This window comes from Polyodon spathula, chromosome 15 (assembly GCF_017654505.1).
Source record: "Polyodon spathula isolate WHYD16114869_AA chromosome 15, ASM1765450v1, whole genome shotgun sequence".
In the NCBI taxonomy this organism is placed as follows: Eukaryota; Metazoa; Chordata; class Actinopteri; order Acipenseriformes; family Polyodontidae; genus Polyodon; species Polyodon spathula.
Window position 1 is genome coordinate 9,530,501 of NC_054548.1, and position 26,573 is coordinate 9,557,073.

At 37.6% G+C, this 26,573-nt stretch overlaps 3 protein-coding genes, 3 non-coding genes and 1 pseudogene across 6 annotated transcripts in view; 1 reads left to right on the forward strand and 6 right to left on the reverse strand.

The window, feature by feature from the left end:
- LOC121328141 (general transcription factor IIF subunit 2) overlaps positions 1 to 17,467 on the forward strand; it is a 24,101-nt gene extending 6,634 nt beyond the window's left edge. The window contains exons 5-8 of the mRNA XM_041272656.1: positions 11,949 to 12,030; positions 15,492 to 15,591; positions 15,836 to 15,979; positions 17,161 to 17,467. Coding sequence (XP_041128590.1) covers positions 11,949 to 12,030; positions 15,492 to 15,591; positions 15,836 to 15,979; positions 17,161 to 17,280 — 446 coding nt within the window. The 3' untranslated portion in view covers positions 17,281 to 17,467. The remainder of the gene's footprint in view (positions 1 to 11,948; positions 12,031 to 15,491; positions 15,592 to 15,835; positions 15,980 to 17,160) is intronic.
- Positions 6,268 to 8,900, reverse strand: LOC121328140 (BTB/POZ domain-containing protein KCTD4-like). Its single transcript, XM_041272655.1, has one exon. The coding sequence runs from the start codon at positions 7,591 to 7,593 to the stop codon at positions 6,820 to 6,822; it is 774 nt and encodes a 257-aa protein (XP_041128589.1). The 5' UTR covers positions 7,594 to 8,900; the 3' UTR covers positions 6,268 to 6,819.
- A 2,313-nt stretch (positions 17,468 to 19,780) lies between the features above and the next one.
- LOC121328142 (translationally-controlled tumor protein homolog) lies at positions 19,781 to 24,307 on the reverse strand. Its single transcript, XM_041272658.1, has 6 exons — positions 24,201 to 24,307; positions 23,391 to 23,464; positions 22,510 to 22,697; positions 21,733 to 21,838; positions 21,432 to 21,548; positions 19,781 to 19,939 (listed from the first exon to the last, which is right to left on the reverse strand). The coding sequence occupies exons 1-6, from the start codon at positions 24,226 to 24,228 to the stop codon at positions 19,937 to 19,939; spliced, it is 516 nt and encodes a 171-aa protein (XP_041128592.1). The 5' UTR covers positions 24,229 to 24,307; the 3' UTR covers positions 19,781 to 19,936.
- On the reverse strand, positions 20,444 to 20,575 carry LOC121328193. Its single transcript, XR_005951654.1, has one exon. It is a non-coding gene; the product is annotated as a small nucleolar RNA SNORA31 (small nucleolar RNA).
- Positions 21,619 to 21,691, reverse strand: LOC121328192 (annotated as a pseudogene).
- LOC121328195 lies at positions 22,316 to 22,449 on the reverse strand. Its single transcript, XR_005951656.1, has one exon. It is a non-coding gene; the product is annotated as a small nucleolar RNA SNORA31 (small nucleolar RNA).
- On the reverse strand, positions 22,833 to 22,963 carry LOC121328194. The gene has a single exon (XR_005951655.1). It is a non-coding gene; the product is annotated as a small nucleolar RNA SNORA31 (small nucleolar RNA).
- Positions 24,308 to 26,573: the final 2,266 nt, after the last annotated feature.

Genomic DNA, 26,573 nt, shown 5'->3' on the forward strand with positions numbered 1-26,573 from the left:
TTGCAGACCTAAATATGAGTTGGCTCTGGGCCGGCACAGTAGTGTGAACGGGGTCATAGTGTCATAGACGCCTAATTTCCATGAGCAGCCACTACCCATTCACTGACAAAAACCATTGTCATGATTCCAAGGTGAGTAAGTTTTACCTTCAGTAAAGTCAGCAGGCCCTGTAGACACTGTTATTTGTTATTGCTAACACACAGCACACACTCGGTTGATGTTGGGTGATGCAGTTTCTGCTTGGCCATAATTTAGGTGCTAAATTTGAGCCTCAGAACCTCAACAAAATGGGCTTCACAAAACTGTGAAATCACTAAATAAGTTGGAATAAAATAAAACAAACTGAATAGGTACTCCTGTGAGATCTGGCTAAATACAGTAACTGTACACTGCAAGGAAATGATGCCCAAAAAGCAACTGGACAAAACTACCAGGAGAAAAATGAATATGGGTGGAGCAGTGAAGTGTGTGTGTCTGACTTGAAGATGATCTTGAAAGGAACCTCGTGTAAAATGGATGTACGTTATCATGGTAACAAAATAAAAAAGATGAAAGCCTGCATTAATAAGGCAGTGGGTGCTTTCTACAAGTGTGGAAAAAGGGATTCTGTAATGTTTTTGCATACTTGATGACTTGTGACCTTTTAGTATATTTTTCTCCTGTGAGCTATAACTTGATTGAGACCATAGGCACCTAGCCCATATGCACAGGGGAGGCAAACTGTATATTTTGCCACTCTGCTTTGTTTGCTCTGTGTAAACACACTAGTATTCTGTGTTTTGTTACGGTAATGCAAAAGCTTAATTTTTTACAGTTGGTTATTAGTTGTCATCAACATAGAAAATTGTGTCAAACTATATGAACCCTGTATTTACAGTACCTGATTGAGTTACGCAGAGATTGTATGTAATATTTGCGGCTGAGTTTTTATAAAATTAATGTGAATTGTGCATACATGTAAAAGGTTTGATCAGTAACATTTCAAAAACTATGTTTGTTAACTAGCATCGTGTGAGATCAGGTTGATCCATCTGGTAAAATAACAAGTTGTAAGTGAAGTAATTTCTGAATTTCTTTGGCCACTTTCACCCGTGAATATATAATCCAAGGACTGCTAGCCAGGCTTTTAAATTGAATTTCCAATTGCATATCTGCAGCATTGTACTTCAAAATCTATAAATACTAAAATACTGAAAATAAGCAAAGAACCCAAAGATGTCCAACACAGGAATAGGGAGACCAGCAGTAATGCTGCTAAAATAAACCATCTGTTAACAAAATAATCAGAGTAAATCTGATCTGATATGTATTGCCATCATTTGATGGATCTCATAAAAGTAACACATTTTATCATATAGGAAAATGTGAGGCTAATAAATCTTCAGTGTGGAATTATTTTATTTTAAGTTTTCCCAAGTTTAAGAAGAGTTAGGTGACATTTTTTTCATATTAATTTGCAATCGTTTGCAATGAATTACATACTTTAATCAGTAGAATCGTTTTTTTTAATGGAAAGGAAAATAGATGAAGTGATTAGGTAGATGTTGTGATGTTGTTGGAAGGTCTATATTAAGTTAATTGACTGTAGACATCATTGCTGGTACCTTCTGTTAATCTGTGTCTAATCTGGGGGGGCATAGCCAATGACCTGCCATGTGAACATGATTGTTATGTGTCACAGTATATAATTAAGAAGACACAGTTAATATAGCATTACATTAACATGTGTTGTTGTACAGCTTTACTAAATATATACTCTTTGATTAGGACTTGAACTTTTTGGGTTTTATTTTCCAAATCTACCTCCCTTTAAATGTTAATTAGTAGTTGTTAAGCTGTCTCTGCGTCTTAATGAAGAAAAATACTAATTAAAGATTGAGTTTAAGAATTTTTTTTTTTTTTTTTTTTTTGCTACAAATCAAGGAGATTTTAAATGATGGACTTGCTATGAGTGTACACAGACTGGGTATTGATACATATATATTTTATGTATACAATAGGGCCTGGCTGGGCGTCTCCATTTGTCGAATATACAGGCCTCTACCCCCTGAAGTCTGTGTATTCAACGTATATGTGTGTTCTATGAAAGTGTCATTCATATCAACTACATTTTTTTACATCAAAAATTTGTTGCACAAATAAAATACATTTAATTTTTTTAAAAGTTTGCAGTATAAACCCTGTGTGGGAATCGAACCCAAGACATGCTTCCACTGCAGCTTGCAATGCAGACACCCTAGCTTTCATGCCACAAAGTTTTGTACTTCCATTTCACAACATTTGCAAGTAGTATAGCAGTGAAATTACAGTTAACAAGTAACGAGACAAGATTTTGTAAGTAATGATTATATATTATCCCAATTGTATTGATAGCTTTCCTCTGGTTTTGCAACCTGTCATAAGCATGATTTAGTACATTGTAATGTTTTCATGTTTAGGAAGTAGTACTCAGGGAGACGGTATTGAATTCTCAAAGTATCTTTTATTTGAAACTACAGAGAATTCCTGTCGGGCCAGAATTAATTGCACCAAAATAATAACCGTACATTTTAGTCTTGGCACTTTCACTGCGTATTCTGTCTGGTCACAGCTCACACGCTCGCTCAGTTGTACCCACAGTTTCTCTTTCAATTCAGCACTGGACTGTCTCCAGTCCCCAGGCTCATGCACCATCCTTCATGGCTATCCTTCAACATAGCTAATTCTCAGAAAAATGTACGTTCCTTTTTGTCCAGTGGGAACCACAAACAGTGTTACTCTCATCAACCAGTATCGAGGGGAACCGTACTTCATTGCGCCAATAGGGACCACAATAAGCGTTACACTGACAGGAAACCAAAATTTTTCAGCGCTCAAGATCAGAATCTCAGAATGATAATGAAGATGAATGATGACTTGAATCTCCAAAATATAATAAAATCCAGCGAATTCTCAGCTGACTGACTTGGACTTTCAAAATACTGCTTCTCAACTAATCGTGTAGCACTGACAGTATAACGCAACACACTTGCAAACTGAAGGTTGTGCAAATGTTCCATTTTAAAACAGAAATAAATAATTTAATATAAATGATAGACGTCAAAATAAATGTGTTGCATAGTATATTTCACATATCACCTAAGAGTGTTGGGAACTACAAATTAAAAGGGAAATGGTGCTTTTGGCTGATTTTATTTTTGCTGTGCCAATACACTGAAAACACGTAAACTATCCTTGCTGTATAGTCTGGCAGTTCTCACTCTTCGCTGATAACTTGGAACGAGGAGCTGTTCCACTTAATTCAATGTATTTGTTGTTTCTGACCAGCTGAAACACAGCAAGACTTTAGTGCAGCAGGGGCAGACTTCCGGTTAATCGGAAAGACATAGGAAGTATTCTAGGCCATAAGGAGAGGCATAAGAAAGAAATGAAAACAGTACTGCATTTTGTAAACCGATACATTTTTCAACTGAATAACATTAAAATAATACACAAGGTTTACATTTGAAAGCTGATGATGTTTTCCATCCAGTTCATTTTATTTCCTGTTTATCGGGATAAACCTGCCCATTTTAGCTGCGAAACCGGACTATTAAGAGGTTGAAGAACCCTTACTTTACTTCAGAAGGAGAGGGATTTATTGCTGTAGTTAGTGAGCTAAAAAATAAAATAAACAAAGAATATGGAGAACCCTATTCATGATAGTTCTAGTGTAGAAGAGCACTGCTACTATTCATTTTTGTTTTAACAATCTCCTGTTTCTAATGTGTTCATTTCACACAGTCTGCAGGGCTGAGCCACACAAACATGAGTGATGGCCTAACAAGCTGATTTGGGGCACTGGTGGATCCTGAGTGCAGTAGATAGCTTAGCTTTATATGGTAGCTTTTTGGAACACATTTTCCAAACTCATTTGCTTTCCAGCAATGTTGATGTCATTCCCAGTTAATATGATAATTGTACTGTATATTGGTCCAGAGGTGAAGTTGATATCTTTTACATAGAAGTTTGTAGGCATGGATTTAGCTGTCTGTTCTATGTTTTGTACCATACCTCTAGAACAGAATGCTGCAAACAAACTGTTTTCATTTACCTGTGTTCCATAAATCTATTTTTGGATGGATTTATGGAAGATTGTGCAGAAAATCTGCTGTTTAATACCTCTGTTGCACTTTCATCGAGAGCCAACACCATGACTTTCGCGGCAGTGAATTCAAACACAGTCCTGTATGGATTGAAAACTACGTTGAGAGCATTGTTCCTCAGTACTGTGATTGTTGCATATTTCATGTTTTATTTACAGGTGGCTACAGCGAGTGCAGTTTGCTTGCAATTAAGTGTTAATGTTTCTGTTGTATGTAAGTATTGTTGTACGGCAACATAATACAAAAAAAAACTTTCCAAAAGTAGAACAATTAATTTTTTCAACAATTATTCAACCCAGTAACATTTTTATACAGCAAATAAAATAAAAAAAATAAAAACTTTCCAAAGAAATTATTTCTTCAATGATTCTTTGAATACATCTGTGAATGACTTTAGCATTTCACTTCTTTGTTTTGCAACCTTCTGCATTTTCATGAGCTCCTGCACCTGTCTTCTCTTCCTCTGCAAAGTCTTACAATTGAAGTACTACTGTTTGTTTTTTCCCTCCAATATGATTTAAGTCTTATAATACATGTCATTTTGTTTATCATATGCTCTTGGTCAGATAAAAGTGTAACACTGCAAAAGTACCTAGTTTTAGAAAAGTTCTCTTACTCGTTTTTTTACGAAAAAGAATGCATACAGATATGTTGGTCAAAAAGTCCAATATGTGGAGAAATGACACCACAGTCGCCGCACTGGTATTGTACCTCCAGCATTTTGAAACGCCCACCGAGTAAGCTCCTCGGAATGTTAGCTGACGTTACGAAACGCTCTCGGCGTGCAGGTCGTTCAGTAGAAAGCACCACGTAATGCTCCGGAGCGCTCTGCCTACTGAACGCGCCCCAGCTGTTTCGGTAAGCCTTTGTCTTTCCATCCATTTGATAAGAGCCCTTTGTGTTATCTACATGAAAGGACAAAGAAGATAACCAAAGATCTCATTATTTTAATGAGACACTCTTTCCAGTAATGTTTCATAAATAATTTCCTGCCTGTCTGTTTGAGGGACATCTTTTTCACACACTCATTACTGCCACAGAAAGTTTCTGCATTTATCCATGGCATTCCCAGTGTAATCCCAGTTTTTCCAGTTGATTGTCGACAGTACATAAGAACATAAAATAGGAATGGAATTAGGCTATTTGGCCAATTGGTGCTCATTCGGTTCCTAGTAACTGATTGATCCCAGAAATGTGTGACAGTTCTTAATGGATCCTAATGATTCAAAAGCAACAATATAGCTTGATAACCTGTTACGTATACTCTCCACTGTCTGGATAAAAAGGGTTTAGTTTACAACATTTACTGTTTTTTGGAGTATTTAATCCCATTTACGATGTCTTGAAACAATCTTTTAGGATGGTCTTTGTAAAATGGGGATATTATCATTTCGTTAATATAAGAAAACAACTGTATGTAATACAGATTATAATTTTTTGAAAAGTAATATGTATTTACTGCTTACTGAGAGTAGTTATTATTTTGGGTTAGATCTTGGAGGTATGTTCTTTATTTTGCCAGCAGGATTGGGCTTGCCCTGAAAAACAAGGTATCATATTATTCTCCCTGAGGCTTGGATTGTTGGGCAGACAGCTGTTGCTGTGAAAGAACAATTTGATCATTTAAAAATCCTTTTAAAAATAAGTCACTTGTTGTATGTACTGAAAACATGAGGCAGACAGCCAAAATATATAAAATGATAAACTGCTGTAAACAACTGATGTTTATATGCTATGACGAAATATTTGTAATAGTATGCAACATTGTTTAGGTTATGCTGTCAATACGTTTACCCACAAATTGATTTAAATAAAATATTTCTTGCTGCTCTTAAGCTGGCAGAATGCTAAAGTACCTGTCAGTCTGTATCCATCATTACACATGTAAATGTCATGTCTTTAAACATACATCTATGGTAGCATATTGAACAAAACTAAATCTGTTCCCTAAAAGGATCTTTTTGTCTTTTAAATAAAATTATGTAATAAGGAAATATATCCATGTTGACTTTAATGATATTCTTGATGACCAACACAAAAAATCCCCTAACAAAACCAATTGGTGAGTATTTTTTTTTTTTTGTACTGTAAGGGCATGCATTAACCTATATATTTTAAAATATAGAAACAAAGATAAGTTGGATTTGTGTGCACCTAATTATATGACTAGTATGCTACAATATTTGCACATACTCAAATGCATGCGATAAACAGTACAACAGTTTGTGCCAGGCATTTTATTACACAACAAATACAAATAACGTTACAGAATACGGAACACAACAAATTTATATTTTCATAACGTGGCGATTTTAATCTGTTTGTTTTATACAAGTTTTCACTACCTTTCTTCATCCTGCAGTCCTTAGCTGCAGCTGCAAGCTAATCAGCCTAGTAATCCTGCCTTGGCTGCAGCAGTTTCTGTAAGTATTATCTGCTGCTGCTAGCGTTTGTACGAATTGGGGCTTTTGAATAATTCTGAGCTGTTATTCAAACCTGAAAATAAGCTGTTAAAATGGATGTCTGTGCTTAGTAAAGATGTAGAATTCTTGAACCATTCTCACAGATGCCACTGTCGAATGCCATTGTGGTAAGAGAGAGAGAGAATATTGATAGTCCCATCTGAAAGCTATGGGAAACGATATAGCCCCGACATGGGGCTGCTGCACGTATTTATTTTTTTTTTCTTGCTTTGTTACTTAATGAAATGAAGTCCCTCGCAGTGGACGATTGACCCTTTGCTGCTGTCCAGGCTTGTGATCAGACGGAAGCCTCTCCTGAAAGCCATCATGACAGTCTCAAACTTTAGTGTCTCCAGGGTGCACACAAAGGTGTTGTCCTCCTTGAGTACCAGTCGTGTGCCTGTCTCTGACTTGATGAAGTGCCGGAACTGCACGGCATTGGAGGAGATGGCAAACTCCTCCGGGAAGCCGTCCAGTCGGCTCTTGGATACCTGCACAATGCGCCCCTTGAGCCTCTCGATGAAATCTGGGTCGCTGCAGAACACCTTGAGCCCTTGAGAGCGCTCGTGACTGTCGATCACCTCCAGAAAGGTGGTCTCTGCAGAAGACCCCCTTGTCCGCTCGTGCTCCTTAATCGCCTCTGCCAGCCTCTCCAAACCATAAAACTCGGCCTCTCTCACAAGCAAGCCACACTCCTGAAATCCTTCCGGCAGAATTAGCTCCCCAGTTCGCAAAAAGTTCAAGATGTGTCGGAAGAGGGGACCATCTCTGTCGATAAAGGGATTCCCTTTGGAGTCAGTGGGCACACCCTGTCTTTTCCTGCTGGCCACTTCTTCCAAAAAAGATCCTGGGTACTTGGATAAAGTCTGCTTCTGTGTGATGTACAGGTAACCCCCAACGTTGAGGGTAAACATTAAAGGGAGCACCTTGCAGTTCTTGCTTGGTTGAAGCAAATCTGGATTGATGTGGTTTAATTCACTTTCCATTCTGCCGAGCTTCAATTCCATTGCAGGGTTGCCTGGTGCTTCCAAGCTGTGCAAGGATTCCGACCTGCACGGTGAAGCAGCAGTACCTATGTGTGACTGTTGAGTAGAAGAGCACTGGCAGTAAACGAGATATGCAAATGCTGGCAGGATTTCTTGAGCTGACAACACAGCTGCACTGTAGGTGGTGCATAGACTAAGCTGTGCGCTATCGGCATCAGAATTTGATGAATAGGTAGGGGGTGGGGAGACAAGCTTTTAACCCTCTATTCAAAAAGGATCGTTGAACCTGGTCTCTTAAGCTTTTCTGCTACACTGTAGCAATTAAGATTCTGCTGGTGAGAAGGAAGGTAAATGTGAGCCTTTATGAGCAGGTTCCCCTTCCTTTTTAAGGTTTTAAAGTTGTCATGTTGCCCTTTAGTGGGTTTGTGTAGTAAACAAGTACTCCAGGGTGTATGTGTGTGTGTGTTTTTTTTTTTTTTTTTTTTTTTAATAAAAGAAAAAAAATGTGGCATTGAGTGGTATCTGCAACAGGCTACACAATTTAGGGGCAGTTGTTAAAACAGACCGCTCATACAATTGTGGATGGAGCGCATTGTGGAATATTCACTTTATAAATGTTGTAATCCAATCAAACTATCCTATAAGTTTTAGATACTTGCTGAATTTACCAAGACAAATCATTCAGGCATTCCCTTGAAGTTGTTGTGATGCTCATCATTGCTGTATTTGACCAAATTGATTATGCCTAAGTCCTACCAGTGGAACTCACACATGACCACTGAGTCCTCAATCTCACCTGACTCTCCCATCAGATAAGAAGCGGTCATTTTCTCTGTACGTATTTAATTCCTGGATTTAGTCTGATGTACAGTAACAGGCTGCAGAATTCACTACTGTTTAATTGTGTATGCAGATATTATTTCATCTTTACCATTTAAAATGGTTATACACTCAAAGAATTACAAAGTGAGTTGCCATGTAAGGTTAAGTTTCAAATTCTTCTGATGAACTTTGGAAAACAGTTTTGTAGTTATTTATAGTACACTACCCACTCTATAGCGTGGGTGTCTGGGTCCAGTATAAATCCGCTATATTATAACAAGGGCAGCAATGCAGTCAATTGATACAGCTGGGAAAGTAATTGGCTACTTTTCTCTGCTTGTTTTTCTTGTTCATGTTTTGAGCTCCATACAGCAAATTCAACCGCCAAATGATCAATCTAATGTGGTGAATAATATTGAGAGGCTTGTGCAGTTAAGCTGTAAAAATGGGGAGCCAACTCCAGGACGCGATATATCCGAACCTACAGTAAAGCGAGGGATGATAGAACAAGGGTTGAGTCTTTATAGATGAAGATGAGAAGATCTGTGTAGTAGGTTTTACAATGTTATAAGAGAAATATTGTCTTGTCTTCTACAAAACTTTACTGATCTGCAAACAGCATCTAAAATAATGCCTTTGTTCTGCATTGATGGTAAATAATGAATTGGGTTCACTCTGACAGCCCTTTTAAATATTGTTCAGTGTTCTGGTTATGGTAAACTGTTAACCTAAATTGACACACTTGAGCATCTAAAGCTGTTCACATTTCCTGAGTGCAGTAATTCTGCAGGGGTGTCACTGTGAAATGAGATTACAATTCCTTAACTGGTGCTTGAACAGTTTCTAACGACTTGTCATATTCAGATGATCAGGATCCACTAGGAAGATGAGCGGATCTGTTTAATTAGGGTAGTGTAGTAAGCTTTTTATTTACCCTTTTTGGATCTGTTCTCAGACGCTTAGCTTTCTGAGGTACTGAAAGGGAGTGAATAACTAATTTGAATATGAGCAATAATCTAAGCCCAGGCAGAAGGCATCACATTGATTATTAAACTGTTGTCCAGTGTTGGCTCTGCACCCACTCGATGGATTGAACAAATGACCGTTCCCTCCCCATTTAATCTGTAAATGGCACTATAAAAAAAAAATGTTACTGACCAAGCACATGGTCTGTCAATGTATGTATCGATAACATTTTTCCTTTTAAGCTGTCAAAACCATGTAGGAGTTGCCAGCTTGCATGGTCACACGAAGATTGGCGCAAACTAAAAAGGGTAATGCTGCTTTGGAGTCTAGCAAGGACTACAGAAGGTAGAAGGCACTTTTATACACAGAGTAGTGATGGCATGGAAAGGGTTACCATCCCATGTTGTTGCTGTTGAGTCACTGGGATCCTTTCAGAGACGACTAGACAGAGTTCTAGAATCTAATAGAAACTGGACAAGTATTGGTAGGCATTTTTGAAAGGTTTACATTTGTTTATCAAGCTCTGCAGATCAACCCGGTCTCGCTGTATATCATGTATTAGATACCGTGGTTTCAGTAATGTCAGACGGAGGAACATGTCCAGCCCCAAACCGGGCAGCAAGCAGAGAAATTAGAGGAGCAAGGTGCTTTTAAATGGAAGCTAATAAAGGAATGCAATTAGTCTTGTTCGCTTATAGAAGAAATATTGATTGGTATTTGGGCAGAAGTAATGCATTTCATCTCTGCAGCACTCTGTAATTAGTGTGCAGATCTTAATTGCTCATTCGTTTGCAGAGACAGATCGCTTATTGTTTACGCTGAAATGAGGAGGGCATTAACCTTATGAAACATTATCTAGTTAGATAAAAGATCTGTACAGCTCAGCCAAGTCCTTTATGTTCAATCACCTACAGACATGCACCTCGTGCTAATAGGGTCTCTCCTCGATGATAAACATTTTTGGGGTCCTTGGTCAAAATAGGGACCGTTATTGTGTCTCAGACTCTTCAGATTCGAAGTTCGTTCTTTCTGTTTTGTTTCCAGCACTACAAAACATTTCTCTATTTTTTGGGCTTTTTTTATACGGTCCCCGTCACATGATCCATGCCTACAGTAATAAGATTGCTGCAGCACTGTTTTTTTAGTGTTGTGCTAACCAGTGCAGTTTTGACGGCAATATTATCCAATGATATGAGTAATACTTTTAACCCAAGAGGTGTCTTGTATATTTTTCAAAGTAATCTGCCACTCAGGATCTCAAGTCTCATGAAATGTTTGAGATACAGCCTTCATATTTTCAGCGTTAGTGAATCACCTTTGTGTGATTAGGGGCATTATCTAATGAATATTTACCAATTTGCCCCAGTATTTTTTTTTTTTTTTTTTAAACGCTGCTGTTGTAGCACTGCCCCAGTTGTGAAAAGTGAAAGGCCTCTGACATTTCTGATAATGTTGCTCATAAGTAAAATTTCATTTCAGGAACAAAGCTGCACATTTTATAACAGGATGAAATGCAGCAGTCTTTCACAGTACTTTTTGGATGGTGATGTCCAGTCATTGTGAATTTTGTACTGCCCATGTACATAAAATTCCCTACAGGCTTCTACAGCACTGCTTTTTAACATTCTATACTGTAACACTATGTAGTAGGTTTTGCTGTTCTCTGTCCCGGTGTTCCTGTCACACATTGGTCTCAAAAGGGCAATTGTTGTAGAGGGATTATGGTACCAAATGGTACAGATGAAGTAACCCACACGCCATGACTTTTTTAAAATTTGCTGTGAAGGTTGGTTTAAAGTGGTTGTCTCCACAACACACGTATTCCATTTCACTTGACCTTCTCACCAGAGAGAACCTCTCAAGAGCTAAGTGGATACAGGTTTTAGTCCCAAGAAGCAGTTTCTATTTTAGCAATTTTTTTCTCCATAAGTTGCCCATTTTCTAAGCACAATAAGACCCTCCAGGGAGGGTGGTATTGGGAAATACTGAACCTTCCAGGTGTCTGTGGCGCCAGGCCTCATTACACCCACCCTGTCGAGTCTCATTGCTTACTTAATTTATGCCACATTCTTCAGCATTTTTTCTATGTACTAAAGTTATACAAATGGTTTACATATGTAGTCTTAAACAATAAATAACTAGTCTACAGGATATTTGTAGGATGGTAAGTGCATTTTTATAATGTTAGGCAGGTAAGTGACAGAGTAGTGCTGATCTGCCTCAGTTTCTCATTCACCTAACATTTGCAACTGTGTTCCCAAATGAGTATATCTCACTATTGCTATTGCACAGGCCATACCCAAACTGTTACAGAGCAGTGATAACACAGTAAACGACACACTCAAGAAGAACCTCTGCGTGCTTCACGTTCTTCAGTGACACAGGGAGTATCTGGTTGTCTTGGCTATATTTCTGTATAGCAGTATAACAATATATTTCCGCATTTATGGTGTTCTGCTTAACATTTTAATTGCCATAGCTTAGATATAACAGATTTCTAAAGCTTCTTGAAATTGGCCTTAAAATGTAACTTTTCAAAATATTCACTTTTTTTTTTTTTTTTTTTTTTTTTTTAATCTCTTTTGAAGACAAACTAGCATTGGAAGGGGTGGTGGTGCAGCGAGCCGAATGCAGACCCGCAGTCAGCGAGAATTACATGAAGTTAAAAAGGTTGGTGGGGCGACTTTGTTAACAGTCCAGACTCCTTGCAAGTTTTTAAACATTATGTATGTAATAGGGGTGCACAAATGCTCCGATTTTACCAAGATTCCTACGATTGTCGTGTGTTTGTGCGGCAAGGTAAATTGGCAAGGTAAAACACGTTGTGATGCATATTTCTCATTTCTGACAGGCACAGAATTAATACATTTTAATACTTCAAATACATCTAAAACAAATGTGTTAGGATATTTGTCCCAGCACTAGTTTTATAGGACTTGTAATTTACTTTATTTGTGTTCCATTAAGATGACCTTGTCATTACTTGTAAAATCACTTGGGCAGATTTAAATCAAAAAATTATGTTTAGGGTTCTGTTTGTGAGAGTTAATAGTTTTTTGTGAATTTGTTTGTGATTTTCAATGATGAGTGAGACTGAGTCATTTATTAATTCAGTTTTTCTCTAGGGTTAAAATGGTCCACCCCAGATGTCTAGTAAAAAATATATTTGCAGTCTGCCTGTATTGTCCGAATGATCCAGCTCAGCTGGAATGAAATGCAATTTTCCTTTGAAGTAGGGGCTTTGTTCTTCCGTGCTGATGTGAGATGAGCAACACTTAAAACAAACTCTGATCAAGCACCTGGTGTGTCTGGCATACACAGCAGGACAGACAATACCCCATCTGCTGTGAAAAGGAACTTTATTACCCATCTCTTACATAGTGTCAAGTGGTGTGCGTTCAATAAGCAGAGCGTTACGTGGTGCTTTCTATTGAACGATCTGCATGTCGAGAGCGCTTCGTAATGTTAGCTAGCATTCTGAGGAGCTTACGCGGTGGGTGTTTCAAAATAGTGGCGGTTCAGTGCCAGAGCGGTGGTTGTGGTGTAATTTCACCACATAACAGTACGTTTACAAAGTACTAGTGTTCAGAATATAAAGTATTTGTAATACTAGAATATTCACAATGCCTGTAGGCACAATTCTCTTATTCCTTTCATATTCTGCATTTACATGGTAAAAGGAGTATTCCTTTTATGCCAATAATGTATGCGTACCTTGATTCCCACTGCAAACCAAAAGTCCTGATTGTAGTACAATAGTTTTGTTTTTGTTTTTTTTTGTAACAAGCTGGTGGTGTGGACGTATATATTTATGTTATATGTTTTTGTTTTTTCAGATATGAAATCTGTATTTTGAGATTGTGTTTGTGGGTCTTAATTCAGTGCAATGTGTTCACGCAGACATGCACGCTTATTTCTTTATTAATATAATAAGGAGACAGAGTGAAGTTAAGTTGCCCCTGTTTAGCCAAGCACATCATCAACAGAGCCTACAGCAAATGTACAGCAGAATAGCCATAGTAAATAAATAAAGCAAATAGTGTGTGTGTGTGTATGTATATTTGCAGATCTAGCATGTATTGATTTGTTTTCTGTATATTCTGTTGTACTTAAATTTGTAAGACCATTTTATACTGTATCTGTACAGTGCCCCAATACCTACTGGTGAGTGGCACTTAGAAGTTTTGAAAAAAAGAAATACATAGCTAATATGTATGTGATGGCTAATATATACTGATAGAATTATTTTCCTTCAGTCTCATCAGTCAGCTGGTCAGGATATCTTTCTTCTTCAAATCCAATGTCCACACCAGTGTGAAAGTGTAGCCTGTGAGAGTGCACCCCTTACATAATAAATACATTTTTCCTTTTTGTTTCCTAATTTTTGCTACTTACTAGTTATAAGCAGCGCTACACATTGAATACAAGATCTAGTTTTTATACACTTATCATCAATGTTGTAATAAGTTGTGTGAATAAACACCTACAGCAAAAGTACAGATGTGGGAAAGCTTGCAATGAGAAAACTGTACAGTGTGTGCTTGTTTCTTTATCTAGCTTTAAAATGTTAAAGTCAAGGTTTTTTCCATCGTCTACCCTTACATTGCGTGACATGCACGTGTTAAAGACATGCTGCTGCGCTGGAGGGGTGCGCTATCTTACGGGAAGGCATCCATTTTCCATTCATCTGCCATCCATTTAAACACTTTAAAATCCTTAATAAAAGTGATGTTGTCTCCATCAAACGTAGCTGTGTTTTCTCTCACGTGCCATCATGTTTACTGCTGTGAGTCTTTGTTATTATGCGTGTCTGTTGTAGGTTACGCGTCATAGTCGAATATGTTGTTTACATGGCTTTATATTTCACTAATATTCCGCATACTAGTGGAATATGCCACCTCCAATATTGCGAATATGCAGCGGTGGAATATTCCTCTTCATATTCCGAATATGCTGTTTACATGACAGAATATATATTCTGAATACAAGAGGAATATTACGAGCCATGTAAAAACAGTGATATTGGACCTTTTTGACCAACATATCTGTATGCATTCTTTTTTGTAATTTGTTTTTTGTTTGTTTAGATTAACAGTATTATTTAATTGACTGTGTCCTTTTAAACAAAGCGATCGTCTGCAACATTCGAAATGCTCATTTTGTTGTTGTTTGTTCGGTCAGCCTTACGTTAAGGAATATTTTCTTAACTGCATTTAAAATACAAAGTAATGGACGAATAGAGCTGTGTTGAAGGTGAATGGCCTGTAACTGTGTAGACTACACCAAAACCCCCCTTTTTTTTGTGGTAGAAAGGGGACGTTAGAATAAGAGAACTACGCTAAAATTAGGTACTTCTGCAGTGTTACATTTCTGTCGAACCAAGAGCACATTATAAACAAAATTTATGTTTGTATTATTATAAGACTTTAATCATATTGGAAAGAAAAAACAAACCGTAGTACTTCAATTGTAAGACCGTGCAGAGGAAGAGAAGACAGGTGCAGGAGCTCACGGAAATGAAGAAGGTTGCAAAACAAAGAAACAAACTGCTAAAATCATTCACAGATATTCAAAGAATCATTGAAGAAATCATTTCTTTGGAAAGTTTTTTATTTATTTATTTTATTTGCTGTATCCAAACAGAGAGCCAGGTCTGCTATAAACTTATTGAGAGCATAAGAACCTTGAGGTATTTTGTGAGGAACCAGGTGTCCATGGATTTAAATCTGTAAACAACACTTGCACCGTGTGTGTGTGTGTGTGTGTGTGTGTGTGTGTGTGTGTGTGTGTATATTATATATATATATATATATATATATATATATATATATATATATATATATATATTATATATATATGTATATATATATACTCCATTATACATACACATATATATATATCTATATCTGGAATCTTCATTCTACATTTTTTTCCTTCCTGCAGTCAGAATGAATCTGCTCTTTTTAATACAAGGCAAAATATCGTACCAAAAGAATCTGAAAAGAAACTTGAATGCAAATGTAGGGGAAAAGGTATATACTGCTTTATAGATTATACTTCTATAGTACATAAATTTGACTACTCCTGAATGATTAATGAAGTGGTTGTGTTTTCTTATTTCTCTCAATCAGGTTACAGATAGAAGAGTCATCAAAGCCTGTCCGTCTGTCACAGCAGTTGGAGAAGGCAGTAACAACCAACTATAAACCAGTGGCAAATCACATTTATAATGTAAGAGCAAAATACTACTGTGCCATTGAAGCAGTAACATGTTTGAGATATCTTTCATCATGCTGTAGGAGGAGGAATATTAAAACAGTAAATCAATGCAGACATTCTAATTGATTTTCTACAATATTTAGTATCTAGTGGTAGATGTGTATCCTGTATCTGTAGATGGCATATATTCTGCAAGTGACTGCTGTATTGCAGCAGCAGTGTGATCTAGCTGCTTTCATGTGGTGTTTTCCTGCAGGTGGAATATGACAAAAAGAAAAAGGAGGAGGGGAAACGTGCCCGGGCTGATAAACAGCAAGTGCTCGACATGCTCTTCTCAGCCTTCGAGAAGCACCAGTATTACAATATCAAGGATCTGGTGGACATCACCAAACAGCCTGTGGTGAGTATTGCCTGCTCGAAGATTAAACAATGCAACAAGATTGCTAAACAATTAAATCTGGCCCGATGTCCCCCCCCCCCCCCCCCCCCCCCCACAACATGTTCTGTAGTGTTTTATTGAACAAATAAGCATGTATTCAGGTCTTCTAGTAATTCATGTATTCTTTTTACCTGTGGAATGGCTGTCTGCTTGTAGTCTGGGTTCTTGTTTTGTCAGTATTTGTATACTGTTTAGCTTGGACCTGTGCTGAAGGCTGTTATAGCCCATCTGCTGCTGCCCCCTATTGGTGTAGCTTTGAAAGACAGATTTTTACTTTTCCTATAGGCCTGCATGTAAGAATTATATATAACCAGTGCTCCAGGTAATGTTTTGGGTCGTTTGAGTAATTTACTCTGCAGTTTAAACACTGTGTAAATTGTATTTTGTGTGAGTAAAATGCAACATTACCTTGAAGTCACAAGAACTTCCAGTATATACAGTACATACTGTAATGCTAACTTATGGGGTTTGCATTAAGTACAGTATTGTATTTTAACCAATGTTAATTTGAACTACTGTACAAAAACTTGGTTTTATTTAGTTAGTTAATTAATATTATAGTCCGCGAAGTTGATACTCTGTGTAGTTAGCTACTGCGTTCACTGAGTCTTCTCCCACTAGTACTGTTTTTGTTTTCTGTAAATCTTCCTTTCTCAGTCTCTTGGGCTCTCCCTATCTAAGTCAACAGACACGCTCCCTAAAAATTAAACAAACAAAAAAAGTCATGAAATATTTTAATTACTGTATTGATACTGCAGTAATGCAAATAAACAATATTGTGTTCCATATTGATTGCCTTGCTAGAGCAATATAAAGCATATTGTGTTTATTATATAGATTTACTTTCCATAAATTCAGTTGGTAGATGTGTAAATCGGTAGGTAAGGTTGAGGTGGACTGACTGCACGAGAAATCGTGAAGATCAAGAATCCAGTTATGTATGCGCCCGTCACAAACATGCACTGCAAGTGAATAAAGCGTTTTTCAATTCAGTACGCAGCTTATCTAGACTGCGTGTATCTGTACAAAACTCTTACCACATCAAACTTTGTCTGGGAACACTCAGGAAGCCCTGCATTAGCTTTTGCTCTCCTTTCTTTTGGAAAATTATTTAATACCTGCCTGAATTTCTTTAATTCTAGACTTACTTGAAGGAGATATTGCGAGACATTGGGGTCTACAATGTTAAAGGAACCCACAAGAACACTTGGGAGCTGAGGCCTGAATACAGGCATTACCAGGGAGAAGAAAAGAGTGACTAGGAGAACTGCATTGGGAAGGCCCGATAGACCCAGTCTGAGCAAATGGACTGATTGTTCTTGTATTTTTTAGGCCTTTTTTTTTTTGTTTTTTTGTAAAGATGGCAGTATTGTTGCTATTTTTTTAAAATCATGTTTTCCCAGTTTAAAATATTATTAGGTGTGGGAAGAATAAAAAGATGTTACTATTTTTTTGTGTGTCTGTTTCTCAGGTTTCAGTAAATTAGTTATGTAAATGCAGATCACTTGGGTTGTTTATTTTAAGGGTTTGCTGTTGAGAATCAATAATAATAATAATAATAATGATAATGATAATAACAATAATAAACCCTTAAACTCATTTAAACCCTGTTTTTAATGACATAACTTCCATCAAACTACAAAATATTTACAGATCTATTTATTGTAGTTTATGCACCATTAAGAGTATTTTTTTGGTCTGTCTGCACAAATATTTACTCTCAGCCTAGCATAGTTACCTACATGCTTCTTAACAATTAACTCTGTTCTTTCTGGGGAAAAAAAAAACAACAGAAAGGGACTTGCCTCAGGTCCCCAGTGGCTCACCTATTTAAAGCCCTACCGCTTATAGAGTGCAGGGTGAGCCTTCAAGCATGATTTGAATCCTGTTAGTGTGGTCAATGGGATGGGTATAGTTCACCTCATTGTGCTTTGTACGGGGTTCAGTAGCTTGGTAACATCCCGTTTGGCAGGTGAAACCGAGACTACTTTGCCTACCAAATTGAGGTCTCCTGTTGATTTTCCTGATCAGAAAGTGATCTAAAATGATCTGGTGTCAGCAAGTCTGCACTCAACAGACCAGTTATTCCAAGAGTTATTCAGTTACAATTAACATTATCTGTAGGTCATCTACTGATTACTTCTGATGCAGGAAAATGAGTTTGGAGGGGAGCTTTTTTTAAGTCGCCTAACCACTTTGGGAAACCTTTTCAACAAGGTTGTTTTAGCTGGGTGCAAAGTAACTGTAGTCTCCCTACCTTTACTGATGTCAAATTATCTTAATTTATATACCATGTTTTGTATTTATTTAGTTATTGTTGAAATTAACACACATTCTACTGCTTTTGTTAAATATTTGTAGACTGTTGCATAAAGCAATAAAAATGGGTTTACTAAGCTGAGTACTTTTTATTATTTTTGCAAAAGCTTGTTAGTTTGTGAATGTTAATATAAATAGAGGAGCACCCAGATAATGCCTTACAAAATGAAATCAGAACCTAAACCCATTCTCAGAGGATACATTGATGATTATTATTTTTTTATTTAAATGAATCTCCTGTGAAAAGAATATAGTTGAGGTGTATGCATGTCAAAATACCTAGAGAACCACTTCTCATAAAACTTGGCATTAACATTTAGTGCAAGCTTTTGAGAGTACTGTATTCTGGGGGTGTCACACATTTTGCATATCTGGATAATTGCAAATTGTCATGAAACTACTTCAATTTTTATTCTCTTATTATGTACATACTGTCAGTCATGGTTATCAACTTGTTCATCATACTGAGAGCTGTAAAATATGTAGTTGATAGGAGATGGATGTTGCTGACAGTTGTTGAAGTAGTTTGAAGTGGGGTACACAAATCAATTCATCGAAACCATCACTTCCACACACCCTTTTTTTTTTAGCATCATGACCAAGTCTCCGTGAACTACATCCATTGTGGACTTGAGAGTCCATTAAGTGCACTAGAAGAGTGCTTTTATCTATATGTATATACAAGCATCTCCTTATACAGCAGGTTTTGATTAGTCTCATTTGTACCATATGTAAAAAAATGCAATTAGTACATAATAGCTGGTATAAATGGTTTGCGTCATGAATTGTTCCAGAAAGTTTTAACCCATCTAACACAACGCACCGAATGTTTAACATGACAGATTTGTTTGACCTCCACATCCCTGTAAGTTCTAGGTTTAGAAATAAGGAGATTGTAATTCATTGCCCTCTCACCATTTAGTAAAATCTGCAGTCAAAGTGTAGATTTAATAGCCAAAGCATGAAACCCAGTATCAGCCAATTCAGGAGTATTTTAATAAAAATTAATCATGCTCTTTTAATGTCTAGATTTAAGCCTGTCTAACCCCACCCAACAATTCATTCATTTCAAATCAATACTAAAACAAAGTCATGGGATATTGTTTGTGCCCAGTGGTTTATTCTGTTTCTATATAATGTGTGAAAAGCTGAGAAATAAAAAAAAAAAAAAAAAAAAAAAAAAAAAAAAAATATGAAATCAGGTCAAACTGGATATTGTCAAACCATAATAGCCCCATGGCTTTTTCTTTCATGAAGCAAAAACACCAGAAATTCTCAAAAAGGCAAGGTTAACACAGCATGGGATGCAACAGCAGACAATGTGTGAATCTCAGGATCAAACCCAGGACTTTTACTGACGTCAAGTAGCTCAGAATGTAGTCTTCACGCCAGCATGTTTCCAAAGAGAACCTTCAACTGCAATTCAGGCCAAAAAGCATGTAGTGTGGGTCAAATGAGTTTTATTACAACACCACAAACAATTTAAAACAATTCCTCCACTCCAAAACAGAGCTCACGATACCAGTCCATTTTTGTGTGCCAAATTCTTGATAAGCAGCCAGTTATGATGAAAGGAACAAGAGTGGATGTCCTGCAGCATTACTGAAAGCAAAAGCAGACAACACACATTCCCTTTAATAATTGTGCAAAATGCAAAACCATCCAAAATTGTAGTACGCTACTTCTTTTTTTATATAATATATAAAAATGCTGCATAACCTCCTTGATCAATTAGCCGCCTCGCTAAATAAATATTAGGCTACGAGAGTAATGGTACTGGCAGCAAGTGCTGGGTCAGCAGTGGAAGCAGCTTTAATCAGTGTGTTCCCCTTTGAGACGGGCTGCGTGTAGCATTTACATTTGCTTACTTTTAAAGCAAAGAATTTCTCCATGTTTAATGCAGTTTGAGTGTTTTTGTTTACTAACCTATTTATGCATGTGCACATGTCATTTTCTATAGATGTTCTTAAATCTGACTTGCATATCTGCCTATATCCGAGTCCACAAGGGTTCAGATATGCGACATTGTAATACTCAGTCTAATTTTAGTATGAGTATTAGAAGTCACAAGACATTACAGCCAAAATGTGAACAAAAGGCTTTTTATACTGTCTTCCCCAACTCAATCCAAGCTGCCACAAAAAAAAAGCAGATTGAAAAAGAAAGGAATTTGATCTTGCATCGCTGTGCAAACCAAGAAGCCACTGCATTTTGCTTCAGGTCTATCAGTGGATGCATGTTGTCTTCTATTTTATAGCTTAAAAAACAGGGTTCTAGCTTGGGTCTGATCGTGTTCGCTATATATTAATGGTGTGTGCCAGAATCTGAATGAAGCCTATTGTCACCTATAACCTGCATAATTATACTACTGGATACTGTGGCACAAATGTAATTCAAAGTCCATTAAACATTGTACAATAAATTTTGGCATTTCAAACCATTGCTTAATTATATAAAAGAGTGAATGCTATTTGAACCTACATGTAAAGGCTTGAAACAAATTAATCTCCATCACTGATATGGTGATACTTCGTTTTTACATGCCTCTACTGAGCAAATCTTGATCGCCTAATGAAATAAGCAGCCAGATTTGTATTAGATTACCTCCCTCAAACTCAGACAAGTTACTGTCTTATTTAAAATCAGAAGGCAATTGCACTGGGTACTTTGTGTTAATTGTAACAGGACCGTTGTCAGTGTTAACGAGGCTCGATGTTCCAGGTAAATACTCAAGTACAGTTTACAATCTAGTCTTACACTTAGTGCTTTGGCCGATCAACATTTAGTTAGTGCCCCTATGGCATGGAATATTCTAGACTAGTGTCCAGGGATATGATATAACCCAAAATGTATCAGCAAAACACAGAATGAGGACCAAGATTAGATTTATTGAGTCGGTTCTAAGAAGTAAGAAAAGTGTAAATGTTTCCGATTACAGATTGAATGTAGGAGAATTTTTAAAGAGGTGTTTTTAATGATGTGAAATGACCGCTGTGTTTCTGGTCATCTTGCCAGGACACCCTTGTAAAGCAAAGCCTTGTCTCCATGGGTTTTTCCTTGGTTAAAGAATGAATAAATTAATGTTTCAACTTACACATTTCTCAAGTTCCAGACCATCCTTGAAGAACAGAATGTATGGGGTGACCCCATCCTCACGGTAGTCTAGGAAGCCCACCATTCCTTCCGGGTTCATTGATTCGCCTGTGTAAAACTAAGACCAAAACAAAATACCTTCAGGTTTCTACTCAGCTAGGAGTCAAACTACATTTAGAATACAGCAAGATGCTCAGATATTGGTGTTATTTTCACAGGATTTAATCCTCCAAAGGTGTCCTAAGTTATTCATCACAGCAACTTTTCAGTATTTGCATGATAAGTGAAGTGACAGCTCTTACCTGATAATTCTTTAAGTTTCCAAGAATAGTTTTAACTTGTTCTGAAGCACCAGTCATAAATGGTTTCACTCTGTCTGGTGCAGTCTCCTCCAGTTTTGCTTTGATTCTGTCAAAAGAAATCTGTCAAACATCCCTGCCACATCTGTCAATTAAATTACTTTAGCATATCTTAGTTAATCTGAATTTTTACCATGTACCATCCATCATAAGGCAGCAATACAAATAAAATCTGATCTCTCAGATTCCAATACTCCACTTGTGACATTTGTCTTTGCAAGATGAGTCAAAATGTGGATAAGCAGTTCTCCAGATATACTGTACAGGGTTAGAAACCTCACACTAGCCTTGCACAGAGTCCTGGGTTTTAAACTACCATCAATGAAGACTATTTAAAATGATTCATGAGCAACTCCCAATAAAATCAACTTACAGACACAAGATACTAAATCCGATGCCAGTCATTGTGTTTAATGTAGAGAAAATACATTGGAAATAACAGTGCTGCCATGCAGTCAGAAGTAGTTAATCTGCACCAAAAGTAGCGTAAGTTTAGTAAACATCTTCCTATCCTCATTTTTACTGGGGATGTCTTCCCTTATTCAATCTGAACTGCTACATGAAAGCACACAGAAAGCGCAGGGAAATTGATCTAGCATCATTATCTAAACCCCAAAGAAGCCACTTTTCACTCTGCTCCGGGTTTGTCAAGAGATGCAGGAGACTTCAGCACTTCCAACTTTTCCCAGACTCATTGTGACCGTCAAGAAAGACACTTACGCCTTCATGTAGTCTTTGATGTACTGTTTGAACGATTCCTTGGTGAAGCCCGTTTCTGACAGCTTGTGGTTTAAAACAATGTCTACTCCACTGACTGTTGAAGATTCTGTTCCCTCTTCCTGAACCTCTGCTGAGGCATTGCCACCGATAAGAGAATCATCAATGTCCCCAAGTGTTCTGCTGACAATCTGAAACCCAAGGAGATGGCATAAGATCCAAGCAACATGAACTGTTGCAAAAGCAGCAGACTGCTTGACTAGCTTCAGCTTATTTTAACTCAATCAATAGCACTTTTGGTCCCTTGGAAAATGTTTCAAATTTCAAAATGTACTCCCCTATTCAATCCGAGTTGCTATGAGCCAAAAGCACACAGAAAGCGCGAGGAAATTGATGTTGCATCATTATTCAAAACCCAAGAACACTTGATTTGCTCCAGGTGTGTCAAAAGATGCAGTAGTGGTTAGTAGAGGATGGTGCCCAACATACATTTAATATTCTTAACACTCACTGCTGTTCACCGTTAGGCATTTGGAAGTGCAGGCGTGGGGCGATGGTGACCAGACTACTGTAAAAGCTAGGCAGAAATGATATGGACTCCCGTTATCTAACTTAACTCAGTATTGCTTACTCCATATTCAAACTGAATCATCCCCTGCTAACTGCTCTATATGAATCCCAAAAAAGATGCATGACAACGGAAGTGATGATGACTCACTACATTCTTTTTCTATTGTTTGTACCAGTGACTCGAAACATCGGATAGAAATCTCCGCCCTGCATCGCTTTGTTTTGTCCTAGGGTACAGCGCTTCAGTCCTTTAATTTACATGCTGTAACTTAAAACAAAACTAGGAAGTTTACAAAAAAGAAAAAACACTTTACCTTTCCCTCCACTTCATAGCAGAGGCCATTGGCGGATTCTTTGATTTTGTAGATGTCGGAGAACATCTCATCTCCTGCAGGAAGAGAAATCCGAACAATTAAAAAGGCTGGGACAACAAAACCAAAAATAAATAAATAGAGGTAAAAACTGCGATACGCAATATAGTCGGTAAACAAGATACATTTTCACAACTTCAGAAGTCTATTTCAGATCCAGCTCCTATATTAGCATGTACCTACACCCGGCTTGGTTATGTTTCAGTAGAAAGTTTGGTAACATACCACTTTCATACAGATACTCCAATATATTTACACAAACGTTACTCAGCTGATCGCTGGCTTATTAAATGTGTGTAGTGTGAAAATTAAGATCTAGTAGTCGCACTAGTTTGTAAAAGTATGACGCGACAGTACAGCCCAGACTAGTACTTCAGTAAGGAGTATAAAGTATGACTACAGCCACCACCCATAGCTTCGGCCTAGACTGGAGTGTGAAATGGCTCTGCACCGTTACATTACATAACCTGCTCAAAGAACTTTTAGAACAACACAATGCAAAGCTTGAGTTATAACAAGCGAGCTCGAATAGATCTCCGAAACACCCCTCAACCGGCGGCTACCAACAAACACAGACACCGGACCATCCCAGCCAATCTCACAATAGACTACCGCTAATCTACGGCCTAGCTAGGCCTCGGCACACACACAAAAAATCGCAATTAAACCAAAAAAAGTGGATCATTTGACCGAAAGAGTGTCTCAGATTCTGAAATGGCAGAATATTGGTTCCCAAAAGAAGCGCGTACTTACCGCTGATGATATCCTTGTAAATGATCATTCTGGCGGATTGCGTCGATCGGTCTCACAGGAGACGAGCTCTACCCTCGAGGAGGCACTGAGTAGAAAAGGACTGCGCTGCGCTTTTCCGCCCCTTAGATAGGACCACAAGCAAAACGTCACCACGCCTAATTCGGTTACGTTTTACGCAGATGGCGTTAACGATTTCGATGCGTCCTGTTGAAGCATGTCTCCTCCATCTACAGCTATAGTTCTGTAATGTCTGTTGCCTTGGTTACATTGCCCTGGTAATACAGCACACCAAAAGGAGATGTGGCAACGTTTTAGTGGCGGTGCTGCTGTATTCCTATACGGTACGCTAAGCAACCATAACAAAAAAGTGACAAATAAAAGTGTAAACTACGGTATGCAGATATAGAATGCACACCTGGTTACACAAACCCGATGCAGTTATTCTGTAATTAAGTCCTAGGCGCAGTGGACGTGCTAAATCTGAATGTACTGGTGTAGTGTGGGCGTCCGCAGACAGGTGCAAGGGCTGTACAGTGTTTTTCAGGAAAAATAATACACTGCTCTTTAAATCTGTGCTGCATTTTTTTCAGTTTTTTTGTTTTTTTATATATTAAAATAAAAACAGATTACCTCTAATTTTAATCCACATGATAAATAATAAATAGTGAGAAACCAAACAAAAAAAAATCTATTTTAGTTATTTTTAAACCCTTTAATTAGCCCTACCTTAACTGTCTCAGTGGTACACAGAAGTACAGAGGAGTCACATATTCGGGTGATGATATCTTGTTTTTGAAAGCTAAGAAAGCACACTAAGCTGATCAAAAAGATAGCACGCTGGCTGTCGTCAGATTCTTGGGCAGGACCTTTTTTTCTGGCGGGAAATAACGTGCATTCGGCGTGCAGAGTACAGGGAGAGAAAGGCAACGCGACGTTGAAACGTTGTCACACATTGAAATAACCAGGAGTGCAAAGAACACCGACCAGTAAGGCACCTTTAATAATTACATTAAATTATGTTACTCTGTATTTCTTGACGTTCGTTGGTCTGAACTTGCTAATCGGAGTCAATATGAAGGCTATCGGGTTACCACTAGTAATTGCTCCACTGTGCAAATGTTTTTTTTTTTTTTTTTTTTTTTTTTTTTTTTTTTGTAATTTGCTCTTTCACAGGACGATTTCTGAGCATCAATATTTAAATAAAATTACGAAATGCCCCCCTCCCCACCCCCTGGAATTAATTCTGTGGACGCCCAGGCGGTGTAGTGTTAAAGTGGTACATCGTCACAATGTGGTACGCGCTACAAAGTGGTACGCTGTGAGATTTTGGTACAGGTGCAATCAACTGCGATGTGATGTGTTTTCCTATTGTTAAACAGGCGTACATTTATCATTAATTATACATTTTTTTTTGAAAACTTAATCTGGAAACAGACAACCAATTTCTCGAAAAGTAAAAAAAAAAAAAAACTATTCATGACAAACAAGACAAGTCCATCACAAATTTGCAGAAGTAAATGCAAATATACAAGACCCAGTGTCTTGTCCAGCTGTATCGGCGCTATGGGAGAGGTCCCGGGTCGCGCCCGCCTTACTGTCGTGTGTAGATTGCCTCCCTCTGTGTGACTCGTCTGCCTGCGGTAACTTTTTTATTGTTATGCGTTAACCTAGATCGCTACAGTTTTATTTTTATTGTTAAGATGATGTGTATTTTGGCAGACGCCTTTATCCAAGGCGGCTCTGAGGTTACAGTGCAAAAACAATATTTAAACACAGTATAGTTTACAGTAAGTGCAAATACTACTAGAATACAGCGTGAGATAAGTAACAAGTTTAAACCAATTTGTATCTGTCGGGGATAAATTAAAAAATAAACAAGTTAAAACAGTACCGGAGAAATAAGCCTTGTAATTTCCCTATCATAAGAAGGCCACAGTTTCCTCAAAACGTTGCCATTCGTTCATTAATTGAGTAAATAGGCAAGTTCTTAAAAGAATGATGTTACTTACATGTTTAACTTAGGTACATGCAACTGTACCATCATAGTGAAATGCGTTGCATTTTCTGGTTTAGGACTCCAGAGTGACTGTAACTTTTCTCCTGTAGCTTGCTGTACCAGGGTAACGTCAATCTGCTACAGGTGTTCCATAGAATGACTATGACATGTATACATGTCGAATTGTGGTACATCTTCAAAATCTGGTACCTGCATCAAAATGTAATCCAACAATTTGTCTGGGTGGTTATAAGAGAATAGTTTAAAAAAAAAAATGTAAAAGTGATATACCGGTAGCAAAATTAAAATGTTGTAATCCAATTAACATTTATGTTGAAACTAATATCAACAACATGACAAATAGTATTGGAGCTCAC